Source organism: Mytilus galloprovincialis, chromosome 9 (assembly GCF_965363235.1).
Source record: "Mytilus galloprovincialis chromosome 9, xbMytGall1.hap1.1, whole genome shotgun sequence".
NCBI classification, from domain to species: Eukaryota; Metazoa; Mollusca; class Bivalvia; order Mytilida; family Mytilidae; genus Mytilus; species Mytilus galloprovincialis.
In genome coordinates this window covers 54,356,358-54,376,597 of record NC_134846.1, presented here as the reverse complement: position 1 = coordinate 54,376,597, position 20,240 = coordinate 54,356,358, and the positions used below count along the sequence as shown (strand labels likewise).

Genomic DNA, 20,240 nt, shown 5'->3' with positions numbered 1-20,240 from the left:
TTACTATTATCGATTGTGATATTCTGGAACAATGTTGATATTTCCTATCAAACAGATCTTCCAACTAGCTAACTGTCAATCAGATACGACCCTCTGTATTATATTTGTCATTATATAGCTTGTTTTATGTGTTGACATGAGGTTTGAATGAATGAGTTCTGTAGGTCTATTAATATAGGTACTAAACAGTTAAAGAGTAGAGTGTTTTAAAGCCTAGAATACGAGAAGTAAAGTCTAGCACTGAAGAGCCGAAGATGTTAGGTGAACATTAGAGAAATAAGGTCTAGCGCTGCAGATGTAAAGTCGGGCGCTGTAGGTTTAAGATAGCGATACTCAGTAAGGATTTTTGCTTTGCAATTTTGACCCGGTGAATATATCCAATAAGAAAGTCTTCAGGTAAGTTACAATAATTGTATTGCCTACCAATTTTCTCGTTGGACAAATTGAAGGGGGCGGAATTGCAAAATCAAACTCCAAAATAGGCATTGCTATATAATACCGACAGCGCTAGATCTTAAATCTTGAGCGCTAGACTTTATTTCTCCAGCGCTTACTCAACATATTTAGCTTTAGTATCTGTATATAACTATAAGACTCATTCATACAAAACTAAAGTCAACACAAAACAAGGTATGATGAACCACAATACATTTTTTTACTAATTCTAACTGTTGTATCTGATTGACAATAAGCTAGTTTAATGTTCCATTTGACAGATAATCTTAACATTGTTCCTGAATATCACAACCGATACCAGACAATCTCAACTTGAAATACTTTATAACATATCTAATTTAAAAAATTATATTCGTAAAGAAATAGCAAAAAAAATGTAATTAATGTAATTAAGACATACACTTATATACTGATATATACGTTACGTACGTATAACATCATTGTCATTTTGTCAAAAAAAAAAGAAAAGAAACACTGACCTTGCTGCACTCACCTGCGGGAGAAAAGATCAATCCGATGTAATTTCAAATCACAATGGTCCGAGTAATAAACGAGACAAGCTCTCCTTCAGTTATCTATGACATGACATTCTCTTATTTAACAAAAAAATTTACAAATGGTCAATAAATTGATGAAAGGTCGACCTATCCTATATATATTTTGGATATTTATACCAAGAAAGCTCAACAGGAATTGCCAGTCAGCTATTTTCTGGCTTAATCATTTGGTTGAGATTTAATGGTTTACCAGGCGTGTATTAAGTCAAAAATTTGAAGACCGGGCTATTTTTTATAAGACATTTATGATTCGTTAAGCAAATTGCTGAAATATTTTTTTTTTTATCTTAAAGCTGAAGAACAGTCGTCATCAACACAATCATTACAGACTACAAGATCCCCAACACCAACATATAGTGGATATGTATGGTATACATCTACAGGTAACTATCTTTTTTAAAAATTAGTACTACGGGATATTGTAGGAGGGTTACTGTTCTAACTGTTTAGATGAATAGCATTATTTTTGGTTAAAAATGTATAAACGTGAACTTTCATTAGTAGACGACTGTAAGAGTTGGTTGTAGTATTGTATGTTCGTCTGTCTATTGAACAGTTTAGCACCTCTTGCGAGATATCAATTGTGATCAAACCCTTATTATACAATTATAGCCTTTGTATGAGGACGAAGTCCGAGGTCGATATGCTTCTCTTGGTCGATATAACCTCGTATCGACCCCAAACAAAGGCTACAATTGTTATATTATTAATCAAGAACTATTGCATGAACAATATATTGTTTTGCATGTCTTCAAAACCATTATTACTGTAAAATTTTCAAATGTTCATACGTTATAACAGAATCACAACAATCAATATATAGATGTTTGCTTGTTTAATTGAAACAATATATAACAATTAACAGATAAAGTAACAAGAAATTTACAACAAAAACATTTTGTATATGAAGCTATACCTTTGCAGGGTTGTTCACATATGGGTGAACATTGTAATTTATATTAACAGTTACATTGTTACAGTTATTAAGAAATGGCATTTTCATATCTGGTTGTGGTAGGTTTAAAAAATTTTGATTTGTCTTCAATGTCTCGGGTTTCATTATATTTGTATTTGAGGGACCATTACCAATTTCTGTAAGAATTTCATCCAATTGGTTATAAGGCAAAATGTCATTCATTACAGTTTCATTCTGTGAGTTTGATAAAAGCTCTAAATCAAAATTTGCATCACTCAATTCAACAGGAATATTTTCCACCCCTTCATTGGCTTCAACTGTAATTGTACTTTGAGACAAGCAAAGAAAATCAATATTAGATATACATGATTTCTTTCCACATGTTTTTGAGCTTAAAATTTCCGACATATGCCGTTTCTTTTTTTCACAAGTTTTTCCAGAGTAAGTTTTTAGAGATGTTTCTGACTTGTGTCCCGTAACTGTCAATATATGTCTGCTTGGAATATCCGCTTCGTCAAGAAGATGAACAGTTGTTGCTCGGCAGGAATGATTGGTATATATGTGAGAAAGATTTGCCATTTTGCTAATTTCATTCATGAATTGGCCAAGTCTATTATGACCTAGAGGTATATTGTCATAATACACTCCTTCTTTAGGGTACGATCTTGCTTGTTGAAATAATTTTACACATTTAGGATTCAACCTCCTGATATACTTCACAAAATACTTCACTGGACATCTTTCACCATCTGAAAAAAGCATGTTAAACATTTCTAAATAAAAATACTCCAGATAAAAGTCTTCTGCAGTCAAATAAGTTTTTTTCTTTATATGATCATAGAGTGTATACAATAATTTCTATTTTGTTTTTCGTATATTATCCCATGCATATATTCATTGATATTTGACATATACATTGTACAACGTATTTACCAACTATAAATATCACATTTTCCTATTAATGTTTGATTGTAATATGAAAAAATGGCAAAATAATATTATAAAAATGTCTGCCACTGTGGTTCAAAACACTTGATAAAAATAAATATGGGATATGTAGCTATATTGGTTGATATTTTTTTACTCACTAATGGTTATTAATTATGAAATGAATGATTTATATTTGTATGAGTTTTAATCAGGTCAATAAATAGTGTGGTTCTGATAACTTAATAAAAAAGGTAGGTCAGTCCATTTGTTTTATTTATATTTTTAAAAATGCAATAGTTTTATGTAGATTGCATCTTTAATATGCATAACATAACTTCTTATAAGTATATATTAAATCAATGCAAAAAAAAAATTAAAGGGTAGTTACTTTGTAGGTAAATATGTACATGTATATATAGATAACAGTTACCTGTAATTTCATACATTCGTCCATCTGAGGATAATTCACTGTCTGACTGGTGGTTTTTTGTTTGCTCATCAATTACTTTGTAGACATACAATTTGTCATCTGCACTACGCTTAACTGCAAAATGCTTTCTTGTAAGACTTGACAGGTTTTCCCTCCCTCTACGACCAAAGTGCAGCATGATGTCAACAAATACCTAAAACAGAAGAAATTTTAATTGAAGTGGACAGTATGCACACAATTAGATAGATACTAAAAACAAACACAATTTTCAATATTATATGCAAATAATTAGCCATTTTCACTATGAACAGAAGATAAATATTTTATTGACATTGAATAATATTTGTATTTAATTTTGTTATACATCTAATTGTCACATTGACGTGCTGTTCTTATTATAGATTGTTATAGATGATTGTGAAAATTTTCGTCTATAATATTAATATGCATGCGCAATATTATGCATGTACAAATGTACATGAATAGGTCCATATATACGCATGGAACACCTATATATAGTATGATTTTTTTTTGTATACAACCTCCTTTGTAGCGAAGTCATCCTTTAAAATTCACAATATGTTTATTTTTACACTGATAAGGCTTTATGCATGGAATTAAAAAAATGTGTCATACATTGAAGACCTGTTGGTGACCTTCTGCTGTTGTTTTTTATTTGGTCGGGTTGTTGTCTCTTTGACACATTCCCATTTCCATTCTCAATTTTATTAGTTTTACATGTATGTGGTATAAAAATTACCTTATACTGCAAAAGCTGTGCATCCTCCAGATTTTTACAAAAATATGAGTACATCTTCTCAATATCACTCTCTTCCATGGAAGGGTGATGTTCTATAGCAGCTAGCCCAAGGCGCTTGAGTTCCTTTGTCATACCCTTGAAGGATTTACAGGACTTTTTGAATATATCTTCATTGCAAATGTCTATGTCCCTACATTTCTGTAAGTGTCTGTTTAGACCTTGTCTATAGGCTTGCATTGTTGTCTTTTTATAATGTTTACCCTCTTTGTTTCTCATTTCCAAATAAAACGATGCCAATGAATCGTCCATTTGCTCTATAGTGTACTGTTCGAATTCTATCGGCTTACTTTTCTCGGTCAAATATTCCCTGAAAAGTTTAACTGCTGTGGTGTTCTGCCTTTTTGTGTTTTTTGTTTCTATATTTTCCATTATATTATCCCTATCGTCTTGTCCCTGGGACGCGAATCTACCTTCAGCCATCTGTTCCGCCATGATCGTCTCCAACTACTGCAACAGTCTAGACAGGAAGTCGTTTTGATTGGCCGAGAAGAACATGTGACGATAATTGGGTTTTTTTAAATGTATTTTTAGTAACATGCTGTATGCTCTGTGCAATATGCTGTTTCTGACCTACGAAACGCTAAATATAGCAGAATTAGCGTGCAGCCTGAGTAAATACAAATGAACATGTGACCAAGTCTTAACGAATCACAAATTGCTAAAATAATACGATTAATAATATTAAGAAATATTAACACATTGTTTGGACATAAGAAGTCAATATTCGAGTCTATCTATTGGTTTGTCTGGTGTAAAATATGATATGCCCGATATTGATAATTTTCTTTACTTCTTCCAAATGATTATTGTAAAATGTAAAAAAATGTACTTTCATTAATATTCGACTATAAGCGTTATATATATTAATGTATGTTTGTTCATAAACCCAAAAGGACCTCTTGTGATTCATTTTGTTTAATATTTATTAGGAACTTTATACACATTGTTTGAGTCTATGAAGTTATCAGTAAGAGATGAACAATGTTTATTGAAATCAAAATCGACACTACTGACAGAACAAATTGCTAAATTCAACAACGCTTACCGATATTTTGATGATATTTTTTCGTTAAATAATCAAGAATTTTCTCAATATACTGCTGAAATTTACCCCAAGGAACTTACTTTAAATAAATCAAATTTCTTCGGTAATAACTGTTCTTTCCTGGATTTAGATATTTCGGTTTTAAACGGGAAACTCCACACTAAAATTTACGACAAAAGAGACGATTTTTCGTTCCCTATTGTTAATTTTCCATTTTTAGATAGTGATGTTCCTTTAGCACCATCTTACGGTGTTTATATTTCACAACTTGTTCGCTATGCCCGTGTCTGTTGTGACGTTTTTGATTTAAACGAACGCAACCTATGTATTACTGGTAAATTATTAAACCAGGGATATCGTTACCATAAATTACTTAAAACTTTTACTAATTTTTTCCATAGATATAAAGATTTGGTTTTGAAGTTTGGTTGTACCTGTAGAAAACTTATTTCAAACGGGATAAGACATCCTCATTTTTACGGAAATGTTGTTAACCGTGCCCGGAAATTTAGAAATGATCCATGTAAACTTGTCGCTCCTTTAAATAAACTTATTCTAAAAGGTTACCTATTCAACACTGTGATAAGATCATTGAATATTGTTTTTATTGGTATAAAAATTGATTTTGTTATGAGTAAATTAAAAGCTAACTAAATATTACTAGTATATTATATACATAAACATATTCATGGATCTACAATCTGTCGATATCTGTAACTTTGCATTGCACAAGGTCATGTTTTTCTCTGGCTGTTTATGACGTCTTTACACTAAATCCATTGGATGTTGGATGTGTACGGATTGATAGTTTAGTCTTAGATGCATAACTTTTTTATTAGTTGTTAGTGGCTTTGAACTAGCTATCAGATAACTGCGAGTACTCTCAGATCTGTTCATTGCGTCTGTTTGTGTCGGGATGTATAAGTACCCGGCCACGTCTACTTGTATTTTTGTCCATCTGATGAGTTAAGCCTTTTTCAACTGATTTTTATAGTTCGTTCTTATGTTGTACTGTTATACCACTGTTCCAGGTTAGGGGAGGGTTGGGATCCCGCTAACATGTTTAACCCCGCCACATTATTTATGTATGTGCCTGTCCCAAGTCAGTAGCCTGTAATTCAGTGGTTGTCGTTTGTTTATGTGTTACATATTTGTTGTTTGTTCATTTTTTTACATAAATAAGGGCGTTAGTTTTCTCGTTTGAATTGTTTTACATTGTCTTATCGGGGCCTATTTTAGCTGACTATGCGGTATGGGCTTTGCTCATTGTTGACGGCTGTACGGTGACCTATAGTTGTTAATGTCTGTGTAATTTTGGTCTTTTGTGGATAGTTGTCTTATTGGCAATCATACCACATCTTCTTTTTTATAGTTGTAAATACACTCATCAAAGATATAAGGATTGAAATTTTGTGTTTATGCCAGAAGCGCGTAATATATAAACACCGTTTGGGCAAAAGGAACATCATTGTTTATAAATTGAAAATTAACAATAAGGAACGAAAACTCATCCTTATTAATCAAATAAATAAAGCATTCGTTTGCACTTTATCAATTTAAAAGTTGACTTAAACAAAAATTATAGTATATATTCATAAATCCAAAATGAGACAGTTATTTTTTTTAAAAGTTTTTTTAATAAACAACGAGGAATTTGAGAAAACATAACATATTATGTTAGAACTGAGCAACTGAGTACTAAGCTGCTGATACCCTCACGTACTTTCAGCGCACCATCAGTGGTATCAATCCAGTGATAGAAAAAAAAAACGAAAACACTTTTTCACGTGCGTCCCATGACATTACAAAGCAAGGTTCCTAAACACTTTTTTCTACATTTAAAAATGGAACAAAGGGAGCGCGTTAGTGAACAAATCAATGATTTTCAAAGTAACGATAGGTTTTGATTTATACAAGGCCGGATAACAATCAAAACCATAACAAGAAGGGAAAACAGACAGATAACACCATATGCATGCAAACACAGAAATAAACAACACTCAAAACGATAGGCAGAAAAAAACATAAAGCAAACATTTATGATATTTTTTTGTGCTCCGAAATAGTACACTAGAAGAGTTCTTTGTGTAACTCCTAACAAACACAGTTCATTAATGAGCCGAATCTTTGTGATCTACAAATCGAAGGATACATGACAATGGGTACGACAAACTGACCATACATGTTGAATATGAGGTTAAAGGATATTGCTTGTATCTCTCTACTCTCCTGAATTTTACATCATATGAATAATCAGAAAACAGCAGAGGAGCCACGTTGCTGGTATTGCTTTGGAATTAACATTGATTCACCTATAGGGTCTTTGCATGGAATATAACACATTTATTCTAAAACCAGTACATTAGTTGTCTACTTAGATACTAAATATATTCTTCTGCTTATAATTTATGTTGGCAAGATACCAAACGGGCGGTGGTTGATTTTCATATAATGCAGAATTTATCTTTCATTCGGTTTAATTGATGTATGAAGCTGGGATGTCAGTAACTGCCTGTAGTTCTTTGTATTTGTATGTTAATCATTGACATCTTGCTAAGTTTATTTTTTAAATTATTCTAACATCGGACTCTGACTTCTTTTAAAATGAATTTTAATATGCACTTTTGATTTGTGTTTGTTTGGTTCTCATAGACTAGAGGTATAGGATGGGGTTGAGATCACACAAAATATGTGTTATTGTCGCATTTTGTCCCCGTCCTAGCTCACGAACCTCCAGCCTTTCTTAGTCTTGTGTTATGTTAAAAAAAAATATTGTATGTTTCAGAGTTTAGTTTAGCGTCTATTACGCTGAATTAGTATACACTATTGTTAAGAGGCCAGCGGTATTTGAGTTTATGATTTTCTGGGTTCGTTCAAGACCCATTGGTGTAATTGTTCTATTTTCTGCTCTTTTGTCGGGCTGTTTTCTCTTTGCCACATTCCCCGTTTGCATTATCTATCCTTCATAAATACTGATTTGTGTGAATAATTATTTCGCTTCCCCTTTATAAAATCATGCAAATTTGGCCATAAGTTTCTATTTTAAAATTCAGTTTTTCGAAGGAGTTGAATGTTTGTGGTTTGTTTAGTCTGTTTTTCTTTCAAATATTTCAGTTAGAATTTAATATACGATCGCTTCATATGCATATTTCACTATTTAAAAAATTCATTTTGATTCTTTTTTGTCTAAACAATGTAAACAATGTAATCTTATGCTAATATCTCTTCGGCTGTGTAATATCTTTGCTATGTAATAATACAATCCAGTTTCTATAACTAATTTATTAACAAGTACATCGTTTGATGGTCAGACTACAGAATGACAACATGTGTATAAGAACTTCAATTGATCTATTTAATTGCATGTTTATTTAAGAACGGGCAGACATGTGAGAGTTGCTGATCTATCAATTATAATTACTGTAACAGATGATACGGTAATAAAGTGAGGTGAACTTTATAACACTTCTCCGGCCTTAGATAAAAACAAATTAAAAACAAATTAACTCAATTACAGAAAATTAATGTCTTTTCACGGCTACTGATTGATAAGTCCATATCAGTTTGAAACAAATAAAAATGTCAGATCACAACGATTCATTCGTTAAAGTTTGTCTGCACTGAAACTATAATGTCCTACTATGAAAATAAAAATAAAAATGTTCGCACTGGTCTTGTTGTTATTTCTTACACTAATTGATATGTACACACATGCACTGCGAAGTACTTAATGCACTTCAAACGGTTGTGAGGATTATTATGCCTCTTTATAAATCAACCATTTATTTTAACACAAAATCCTTTAAATGCGATGGTTCTTTTCTTATTCTCTTCGGATAGCGTGGTTCCATTTGTTCAGTCATGTTTGACGGTTTCTCGATTTGCGGTTTTTCTGACAACTATAACAATTAACTACAGTTAATTCCAAGTCATTGTCCATTCCCGGCCACCATATGTAGCTTCTTGCTAGACTTTTCATTCTAGTAATCCCTGGATGTCCTTGGTGTAATTCATTTAACATGGCTTCACGTCCTGGTTGTGGTATAATTACTCTTCCTCCCCACAATATGCATCCGTCCTGACTACTGAGTTCATTTTTCCTACTATGATACGGTCTTATTTCTTCATTTGGACACTTTGACGGCCATCCATTCAAAATGTATCTAAGCACCATAGATAGTATTGTGTCCTTGCGTGTCCACTTTTGAATTTGTTTAGCATCAACTGGCGTAGTGGCTAAATGTTCTATTAATAATATAGTATCACCTGGCGTTGGTGTCTTTTCAATGTTTGTTTTCAGCGGTAGTCTACTTAGTCCATCCGCATTACCATTCAAACTCCCTTCTTTGTATACAATCGTGTACTCATATGCAGCTAACGTCAATGCCCACCTTTGAATTCGAGATGCGGCCATTGTAGGTATAGGTTTATCTTCTCGAAATAAACCTATGAGCGGCTTGTGATCGGTTATGATTGTAACGGGGTGTCCATACAAATATTGATGAAATTTCTTGATACCAAATATTATGGCCAGACTCTCCTTCTCAAGAACGGAATAATTCTTCTCTGCTGATGTAAGTGTTCGAGATGTATAAGCTATTGGTTTGTCGCTGCCGTCGTCCATTTTATGCGAAAGTACGGCGCCTAATCCATATGGTGATGCATCACATGCTAAAATTAATTTCTTTTTCGGATCGAAATGTACAAGTACTGATGCGGATTTCAACAGCTGTTTTGACTCTATGAACGCTTTTTCCTGTTCTTTTTCCCAACTCCATTTTGTGTCTTTCTGTAGAAGTACATGTAGCGGCTTTAACAAGTGAGATAAATTCGCTAAGAATCTATTGTAATAGTTCAGCATTCCAAGATAAGCTTTCAGTTCTGTCACGTTTGTCGGACTTGGTGCTTTATCGATCGCCTCACCTTTACTTTCCACTGGATATATTCCGTGTTTGTTTATTTTAAATCCCAAATAAACAACTTCTTCGGCCATGAACACACACTTCTGTTTCTTTAACCGAATTCCGATTCTCTTAAATCTAGACAAAACCTCAGAAAGAGTATTTAGATGTTCCTTTCTTGTTTTACCCGTTATCAGTATATCATCTACTCGAACCAAAACATTGGCTATCCCTTGAACTACATTTTCAAGTGTTCTTTGAAAAATACCATGGGCTGGACGCTACACCATAAGGAAGTCTATTGTATCTGAATAAACCCTTGTGCGTGTTTATAGTCACATACCTTTTACTGTCCTCATCAAGTTCAATTTGTTGATATGCTTGGTTTAAATCCAATTTTGTATATTCTTGTCCTCCTCCAAGCGTTGCGTATAAATCCTCTGTTTTAGGAATCGGATAATTGTCTAACTTTGAAACGGCATTAACGGTTACCTTGTAGTCACCACAAATTCTAATAGATCCGTTCTCCTTAACTACAGGTACTATCGGAGCGGCCCAGTCGGAAAATTCCACTTGCTGAATCTGACCCTCCTTCTCAAGACGTTCAAGTTCCATCTCCACTTTATCCTTCAACGCATACGGCAAAGGGCGAGCCTTGAAATATTTCGGTACGGCACTCTCATCAACATAAATTTTGGCTTTCATGCCTTTTACAGTTCCAAGTTCATCTTTGAAAACCTCCTTATTTGCTTCCAAGATCACATTCAAATCACTCGATTGATTATCACTTCCAACGACGGAGAACATATCCTTCCAATCCAGTTGGAGTTTGTTCAACCAGTCTCGGCCAAGTAAATTCGGACCTTTACGCTTCACTATCAGTAATGGTAATTTTGCGCTTTCCTTCTTGTAGTTGACATTGACGATTGCACGTCCTATTACAGGAATCTGCTCTCCCATATATGTTCGGAGTTTAGCACTTGTCGGTTCGATTCTGAATTTCGACTTGTATTCCTTGTAAGTATCCTCGCTCATGATAGAAACTGACGCTCCGGTATCTATTTCCATGGCTATTTCACATTCATTTACATTGATTTGCACTTTGTATGCCTCATTAGATTTATTTCCAAAATGAAAAACTGAGTAAACTTCATTTTCACTTTCACTTTCGCTAGTTTCATCCTGCTCCATGAAATGAGCACGTGGTTTAAAACGTGATTTAAACTCTCTGTGATTTTCACTTAACTTCCCATTGTCAGATTTGCTACGGCATTTCTTTGCGATATGTCCTTTCTTTTTACAGCTGTGGCATTTTGCATCCTTAAACCTGCATTCAGCGGCTAAGTGATTTCCTCCACACCGGTAACAATCTCCTTGTTTCGAATTTCCAGAGTTGTTTCTTGTATATGATTTTGAAACTTTATTGATTTGTTTCTGAAAGGTTCCATTTGTCCCACTCGCTTGGATGTCCTGTGCATTCTTCTCTGCAGTCTCCATAGCGGTAGCAATTTCCAATGCCTTTTCAAATGTTAAATTCGGCTCTGCTAACAGCCTCCTCTGTATGCGGTCACTCTTTATCCCGACGACTAACCTGTCACGTAACATCGCGTTTAACGTGTCACCATAATTACAGTGTTCTGTCAGACTTCTTAGTGCTGCAATAAATGTCCTCACTGACTCATCGCTGTGTCTTGTTCTACTGTTAAATTTAAATCTCTGAATGATTTCTGATGGTACTGGATCTCGGTGGTCCTTCACTAGTTTTGTTAAATCGGCCAGTGATTTCGTTCCTGGTTTGGCTGGTGCTAATAAATCCCTTATTAATTTGTAGGTATTCTTCCCACATACACTTAAGAAAATATCCCTTTTCTGGTCTTCTTCGTCTATCTCATTAGCATTAAAATAATGTTCCATACGTTCTACATATTGTGTCCAATCTTCGGATTCATCAAAAGAGTCTAATTTCCCGTAAGTCGGCATTCTCACTTGTAGAAATTCACATTTATTTTAATATTCAGTTTTTTTTCCTCGTCGCCAAAATGTGTAATATCTTTGCTATGTAATAATACAATCCAGTTTCTATAACTAATTTATTAACAAGTACATCGTTTGATGGTCAGACTACAGAATGACAACATGTGTATAAGAACTTCAATTGATCTATTTAATTGCATGTTTATTTAAGAACGGGCAGACATGTGAGAGTTGCTGATCTATCAATTATAATTACTGTAACAGATGATACGGTAATAAAGTGAGGTGAACTTTATAACAGGCTGCATTACATTTGCATGCGTGTTGGGATTGACTCTTTTTTTTTGCGTTTGCGCGTTAAATTTGGTTATATTTACGCGGAAACATTTTACAGATAACACATGTAAAAATAAAGCTAATTTATAATCAATTTGACTATGAGCATTATGAATTTTGAAATATTTATAAATCTGAATTGTATATTTTCGTATTGAATTTGAAAGATAAAATTAAGTCAGCATCAGAAATCCCGTAACAATACTAACCATTATTACACTTTTAAATGATATGACTAATTCTTTTCTATGCACCGTAAATAATTTCAAAAGTTCTTGACCAGATTCCCCATTTCATCCAATTATTTGGGCATCTCTGTGGTCATCAGAATCATGGCGTTCAGCAAACGGACCGGAATAGTTCCATGTTCACTAAAATAAGCAATTTTATTCAGCAAATCCCTGATTTTTTGTGTTATGTTTCTCCTGATAGCATTGGGCTTCATACTGTAGGAAGTTACGATATGCAAAATCGGTACTTTAATCATAAGATTTACTATGGTTTTACAATTTTCTCTGTATATATTTCCAACACTTAGGTGTTTTTTGCATCAATAAGTAAAATCTGTCTGCATTTACCTAAGTTTATCTGTAAATCAATGTGCGCTAATTTTAACAAAAGCTGCGCGAAAATGTAATGATTTTTGCGCATAAATATAATGGTAATGCTCATAAATGTCAAATAATAAGATTTCTGGTCATTCAGATTCAAAAATTATATAATTAATAATTGAGAAAAAAGTACTTTATCACAAAAATACTTAACTCCATGGAAAATAGAAAAAGGAAAGTTCCTAATTATAATCAAATGGCAATATCAAAAGCTAAAACATATCAAACGAAGAATAACAACTGTCATATTCCCGACTAGGTATAGGCATTTTCTTATGTAGAAAACGGTAGAAAAGACAGTCGCATCAGATTTAAGGAATAACAGTACTGTAGTTGAAGAGTTGCCACCGTCAATTGTAGATTTGACGGTCGCAAATGCAGTTTTACTGGCGACGCGTAGCGGAGATAGTAAAACGGAGATTTGTGACCGTTAAATCAAAAATTGACGGTGGCAACTCTTTAACTATAGCACTGTTATTCCGATTCTAAGGCATAACAAAAATAAATGATACGATAAAACGTAGAAAAATGTCTAAATTTGACAAATAAAAAAAAAATCATAAGCCTGGTACCTTTGAAACTTATTGTCTCACCAACATACTATTTACCATACTTACACTGCTGTAGTTTATAAGTAACATTGCAAGATATGATGTATTTCGTTCCAGTGTGGTGACTTTTAAAAGTCTAGTAGTTATACATTGTTTGTACCCACAACACTAGCTAGAGCTTAGTTTTTAGAATAAACAGGCTTTCACCAGCAAGTCTTATAAGACTTTTTGACCTACGGAAAGCTACTATTGTGTCTCATGAAAGATCTTGTATAGGTTTGTTTGTTTTTTTATGTACATGTATTATTAAATTAAACTTATTCATTTATAGTGGTTTGTGAAGTTACTACAACTTATATTAATCCCTTTCCACATGTATTAATAATATAATTATACTTGTTCTTGCAATAGATTAAGTAACACACTACAGCTTTCAGCGTTGCAGAATAGCAGTGACTTTATATTTTATGATTTGTTTTTACTTTTAGCCAGCAATATAATTGACAAAGATTCTCATTCCACGTCAGACAACCACAAAGTTATTGGTAAGTCACACATGATAAAATATATATAACAACTGGTGACATTCATAATATAGTAATTTATTAGTTGCATGCCGGAATGAAAAGGGGCGATATTATATCGCATAGCGATGCTCAACACAAACTCTCTAAAGATACCAGCCGTCGTGTTATTAAGAATATTAAACGCTAGTTTTATTGTAAGTTAAAATCGAATGCGAAAAGTTGTTCTCAAAAAATGTAAAGCAGGCAATGCCTAGCCACAAAACATGGTTCAACCCACCATTTTTCTTAAAATGTCCTGTACCAAGTCAGGAAAATGGCCGTTGTTATATTGTAGTTCGTTTCTGTGTGTGTTACATTTTAGTGTTGTGTTTCTGTTTTGTCGTAGATCTTCTCTTATATTTGATGTGTTTCCTCCGTTTTAGTTTGTGACCCGGAATAGGTTATTTCCCAACCGATTTATGAATTTATTTCGAACAGCGGTATACAACTGTTGCCTTTATTTGCAGTAGAAATTCGTAAAGAGTAAAGGTATTTGTATACACTCATCCTAACTTCTGTTTGTAATGCATAGATTACCTTAGCTGTATTTGGCAAAACTTTTAGGAATTTTGGTTCTCAATGCTCTTCAACTTCGTACTTTATTTGGCCTTTTTAACTTTTTTGGATTCGAGCGTCACTGATGAGCCTTTTATAGACGAAACGCGCGTCTGGCGTATATACTAAATTTAGTCCTGGTATCTATGATGAGTTTATTTATTGTAAATGATTGTAGTAACTCATTTTAATACTGCAATTTAGACGTGATTTTTTTAATCGTTCCTGCACATGTTAGTTATGGCATCTCGGTCGTAATGATGGTAAATCAAGAAAAGCGCTTCGATCGCACTTAACTTGTCAACTGTTATTTTCAGTCACTGAATTGTCTGCACTTGACTTATTTTTATTATATAACTTGAACACGAATCCCGCAATTAACCGGAGGTGCTCCAGAATGTTGAACAGATCCTAGTTCAAATGTAGTCCCCGACGTGTTGCTAGAATAAAACGAGTGTCATAAAAAGGATTCTAATATGAGGTGTTTATTTCGCTTTGTAAACAAATCCATGATTGAAATAAATAAACAAAAATGTTTGCACATGCGTATATAAACTACTGCAGAAAAATGAATTTTATCAAATTGGCATGCATTTGATATATTTCATTAACTTGAAACTTTTTTAATCTCTTAAATTACGCACATGTTGTAACTAAAATATATATAATGACTGCAAAGTGTTACAATTCGCAATGACATATTTGGCCTAGAAACGGGATTTATTTTTGCTGTTTAAAACAGAGGGAGACTCTGTAAAACACATTGTCCGTTGTCGGCTTGTTTTCAAAAAAGGAGGTTCATGGCAGAGCCTACAAAAACGCTCTACACATTGGACAAATAAATTTCCACAAATGTCCTCATCATATTAGAAATAAATGATGCAAGCTATTCTTCATTGTAGTTTTAACATGGATCACGCATCATATTCGTTAAAACTACAATAAAGTATAGCTTGCATCAATTATTTCTTAAATAAAGTAAGAAATTCATTGATTGTTGGTTGCTTAACGTCCAGTGGCAAATATTTCATGCATATTCAGGACGAGAACAAGTTCACAATAAATACAATAGGTATGTTGTTGTAATAAAGGCCATCTAGGATGATGGTCGGGGAAATTTGGACTGCCACTGGAAAATGAGGGTATATTGGATAGGGACAGAAATTTTGCCTTGCAACAGGCCACCTACGGACCCCTCATAGAGTTGTTGCAAGGGTTCTTAACGTGCAAAGAGCGTCTGTACATCTGACGGACGTGACTGCGAACTTGATACATCCCGCACAGCCAAACGGACGCCCCACTTCAGCAAGCGTTTTACTGCCGGTCGGGGGAAGACCAAGTGACCATATTTCTACACCCCAGTCACCCTTGGGGTTAGTAAGAAATTCAAGGAATGCTCCTACAAATAAGTGTAAAATTGAGAATGGAAATGGGGAATGTGTCAAAGAGACAACAACCCGGCCATAGAAATAAAATTAAAATAATACAAGACTAACAAAGGACAGAGGCTCCTGACTTGGGACAGGCGCAAAAATGCGGCGGGGTTAAACATGTTTATGAGATCTCAACCCTCCCCCTATACCTCTAGCGCCAATGTAGAAAAGTAAACGCATAACAATACGCAAATTAAAATTCAGTTAAGAGAAGTCCGAGTCTGATGTCAGAAGATGTAACCAAAAAAAAAAAACCAAATGACAATAAAACATGAATAACAACAGACTGCTAGAAGTTAACTGACATGCCAGCTCCAGACTTCAATAAAACTGATTGAAAGATTATGATTTCATCATATGAATATCAGGTACAATCATTCCCGTTAGGGGTTTAATATCATACCATCATAACATATATGAGAAGAACATAACCCGTGTCATGCCAACAACTGGTTTTTTAATAAATGTGTTTAGTTCCGATGCAAAGATCTTATAAGTGAATCAATATTAACGCCAAAATATGCAATCTTTAATGACCTGATAACAGTATCGTAACTATATTCCTTCCTAAAAGTCTATATAAATGTGTTGTTAGTTTCTGAGGTGAATACTGACATTTTTGGGCTTTATAAAGAATATTTCCATAAAAAGTTGGATGTGAAATACCTGTGGTATAAGAAGTCTGCATGTTGAGCTATATTTACGAATGATGTGCTTATACCGATGATAAACTTTAGTAAATGTCTTGACTAGTTTGTGATATCGAAAACCCTGGTGTAATAATTTTTCAGTAATATATATTTTTTTCTCTCGTTAAAAACTAAAACACTGTTACATACGTTAATACTAGATTTCTTTCCAGGTTTGACCATTGGTGCATCTTTATCTGCTATAATAATTGTCATTTTACTGATTTGTCTTCTAATAGTTATTAGACGAAGGTAGATATTTTCTTATTTATTTGTGTTTTGTATTACATTAATTTTAATATTACTCATTACGCAGTCGTATTATTGGAGGTCATGAAGGTTCATGGCGTTGTCAGTTTATTTTCGATTTATGAGTTTGACTGTCCCTCTGGTATCTTTCGTCCCTCTTTTCTCTTCCCTACTATACACTTTCATATAGGTTTGAGATGTGTTTATATATATATATATAAGAAGATGTAGTATCAGTGCCAATGAGAAACTTCTCCATTCAAGTTACAATTCCTTTTTATGTTTTAAATAAAACGTCTCCAAGTAAAGAAGGAAACTACAAAACCATAATGCTCAACTATATTAACCAATGGAATGACTGAAAAAACAACTGTCATATTCCAGACTTGGGACAGGAATTGTCCTTCAAAAAGATTTGCTTGGTCTGATCTCTATCAAAATTTCTTTTGCAAACCAAATTAGAAATAAAAATATTAGACAATAGCCTGTATCTAGCTAAGAACACATATTTGAAGGTTGTCGTGTGGACTTCACTGATCCACAATTATGCTTACAGGGAGAGTTTGGAGTAAAAAATATGTTTTTGTCATACATAATCGTTTTTATCTTTTGTTAAAAATTCAATGTGTATGCTTTCATAAAAGAGAACTTATAGGAGTAACTTTTAAATAGTTCTATCAGCCATGAAATAGAAGAACATATACCATATTGAAAAAATTGCTTACACTATTATATGTTTCACTTGCTCATGCTGAAAAAATCTTTTAATCCATACCAAAAGGACACTCATGCATAAAAGGTGATATATGATTATCTACATGCAAACAGAAAACTGTTTTGGTTGATATTCTTTGATTCATATTGTTATTTCCTAAACCACTTCTTAAATTAGTCTATCAAATGTAATACTAAAACTTGACCAAATTAATGCATCCTAGAAAACGAAATTTTCACTGAGAAGCAATAATATTTTTTACATGTACAAGTCAAGATGAGTATTGTAAAGATAGATTATTCTGAATAGATATGACAAACCAGATTACTGTGGATTCATTAATATTCGATGGATACCAATTTTTGGGGGTAACGTGGGAACAGGTGAACAGGCGAACCACACATTCAAATGTTAAACGAATATCATATTTTCAATAGGCCGTGGATACTGAGATTGGCAAAACTACCAAACCAAATACCCAAGAATATGCAAGTTTTCAGCATTCCACAAAATTTAATACCCACGAAAATAAATGAATCCACAGTATTCACTAAATTCATTTAAAAGACTTTTAAAACCTAAATAATGTCATTTTAAAGCGTATAATTTCAGATCAATAGAACGGAAATCAGCAAAAAAGAACCAAACCGTACAGAACTCTGAAGATGGAAATGATTACACTGGACGTCAGAATATTGCTATACCTATGCAAGAAGATTTGACAGAATACAATGACTTGGCCATGCGTCGTGATAGTCATCAATATGGAGATTTAAAATCAGCGGGAACAAAACCACCCGAGACAACCTATGATTATATTGACCATCATAAATACAAACAAGAATCAGATATTTGTAAAATTGATAAGATAAACTGTATAAAGGATCCAGGTATTGAATTGATTGAAGATTATTTAGTTCTAGACCCAAATGAGAAAACTTCAAATACAGTTAAGGTTATGTCAAATACTAGAAGGGATTGCGACACATATGCAGTTCTCGATCCTGATGAATCCACTACCCTTTGTTCTGGAGCAGAAAACTCTAGCCGAATAGATAAACCGTTGTGTGTATCTACAAATAAGCAGGCAAAAGAATCAACATGTTTTAATACTAAAGATGAAGCCTATGCAGTTCTTGACCCAAATATTACAGGCTTTGACAGAACTGAAAACGTTGCAAAAAATGAATCACATGACAATTATACCATACTTGACCCCAGTATTACTGGATTCGAACGTTCTGATCTTACCCATGTGCCAGGAGATATGACGAAGGAATCTGTCAACAAAAAAAAGGTTGAGTCGACCATATAAAGAAGATGGGACTGATAACGAATTTGCAAAACTTATAGCTATAGATGATGATATATCCTCAAAGTCATGTTTGCCAAGTTACAGAGATCGAATAAATAGTGGAGAAAGCTATGGTACTTATCAATCTAGCAATATTCACCTACTTCAAGACTTCAATCAACAGAACCCTGAAGAAAATGTTTACAACCGCACTGTTGATGATGTATATGATTCAGCAGCGCATCAAAGATTGCCAACCTCTCGGGATAATACATACGATCATTTCTCTGGAGAGAAGATAAATGATTGTGGAAAAACCTAAAAAGACTAACCGTTGAGATAGCTTGGATATGCAAATTTGAAATCTTTATGTATCAACATATTTTAAACGTGTATATTTACCTTATTAACTTGTATCATAAAAACTTTTGTATCACATACATATTAATTACATTTGTGTCAAATTATAACTGCTATAAGCTCATCACACAGATTTATCGTCTCTGTACAAATCTTTTCAATATTGCATTTATTATGTATTTTCCATATTTTAGCCGTTGCTTTGAAATGATTATAATAATTGAAATAATATTTTACAAACCATACCATTTAAAGAAAATGATTAGCCAAATCAAATGCCAATTCTGTCTATATTAAGACTTGTTGGTGGCGCTCGAATCAGTACAGGTATTAGGCGAAAAAAACACCCCGATTATTGATTATTGGTTGTTTAGCGTTCAATCATGATTTTTTATGCATGCTCAGGACGATAACAAACTAACAATTTATACAATAGGTAGGTCCGGTTATGGAGGACTCCCGAGATGAAGGGTGGAGCAATTCGGACTTCCACTGGAACATGAGGATACATTGAATACAGACATGTTGGCTTGCAAGGGTTCTTAATATGCATAAACCATGTTTCTTGATCCATACACGAGGCATCGGATTTTACATCCAAATTCTTACTGGACGTAGTTGAGTAATTGTTCATTCCACACAGACAAATTGATACCCCACCATTGCAAGCGATTTGATGCCGGTAAAAAATAAGACCAAAGTGGTATTTTTTCATTCCCAGTTACCTTTGGGTAGCTCAAAGTTGAAGTTGTAGAGCACTGGACACCAACAATTCCGAAAAAAAAGTGCAAAGTACGTCTTACACGGTTGTTCTGTGCTTTGCGATAGAAACCCTAAATGTTTTGAATATTT

At 33.6% G+C, this 20,240-nt stretch overlaps 2 protein-coding genes across 2 annotated transcripts; one reads left to right on the top strand and one right to left on the bottom strand.

Moving 5' to 3' along the window:
* Positions 1-1,308: 1,308 nt before the first annotated feature.
* Positions 1,309-19,049, top strand: LOC143046812 (uncharacterized). Its single transcript, XM_076219874.1, has 4 exons — positions 1,309-1,396; positions 14,016-14,072; positions 16,944-17,022; positions 18,347-19,049. The coding sequence occupies exon 4, from the start codon at positions 18,441-18,443 to the stop codon at positions 19,047-19,049; it is 609 nt and encodes a 202-aa protein (XP_076075989.1). The 5' UTR covers positions 1,309-1,396; positions 14,016-14,072; positions 16,944-17,022; positions 18,347-18,440.
* LOC143046439 (uncharacterized) lies at positions 1,832-4,541 on the bottom strand. Its single transcript, XM_076219601.1, has 3 exons — positions 4,050-4,541; positions 3,290-3,482; positions 1,832-2,678 (listed from the first exon to the last, which is right to left on the bottom strand). Exons 1-3 carry the CDS (start codon positions 4,539-4,541, stop codon positions 1,924-1,926), a joined length of 1,440 nt encoding a protein of 479 aa, XP_076075716.1. The 3' UTR covers positions 1,832-1,923.
* Positions 19,050-20,240: the final 1,191 nt, after the last annotated feature.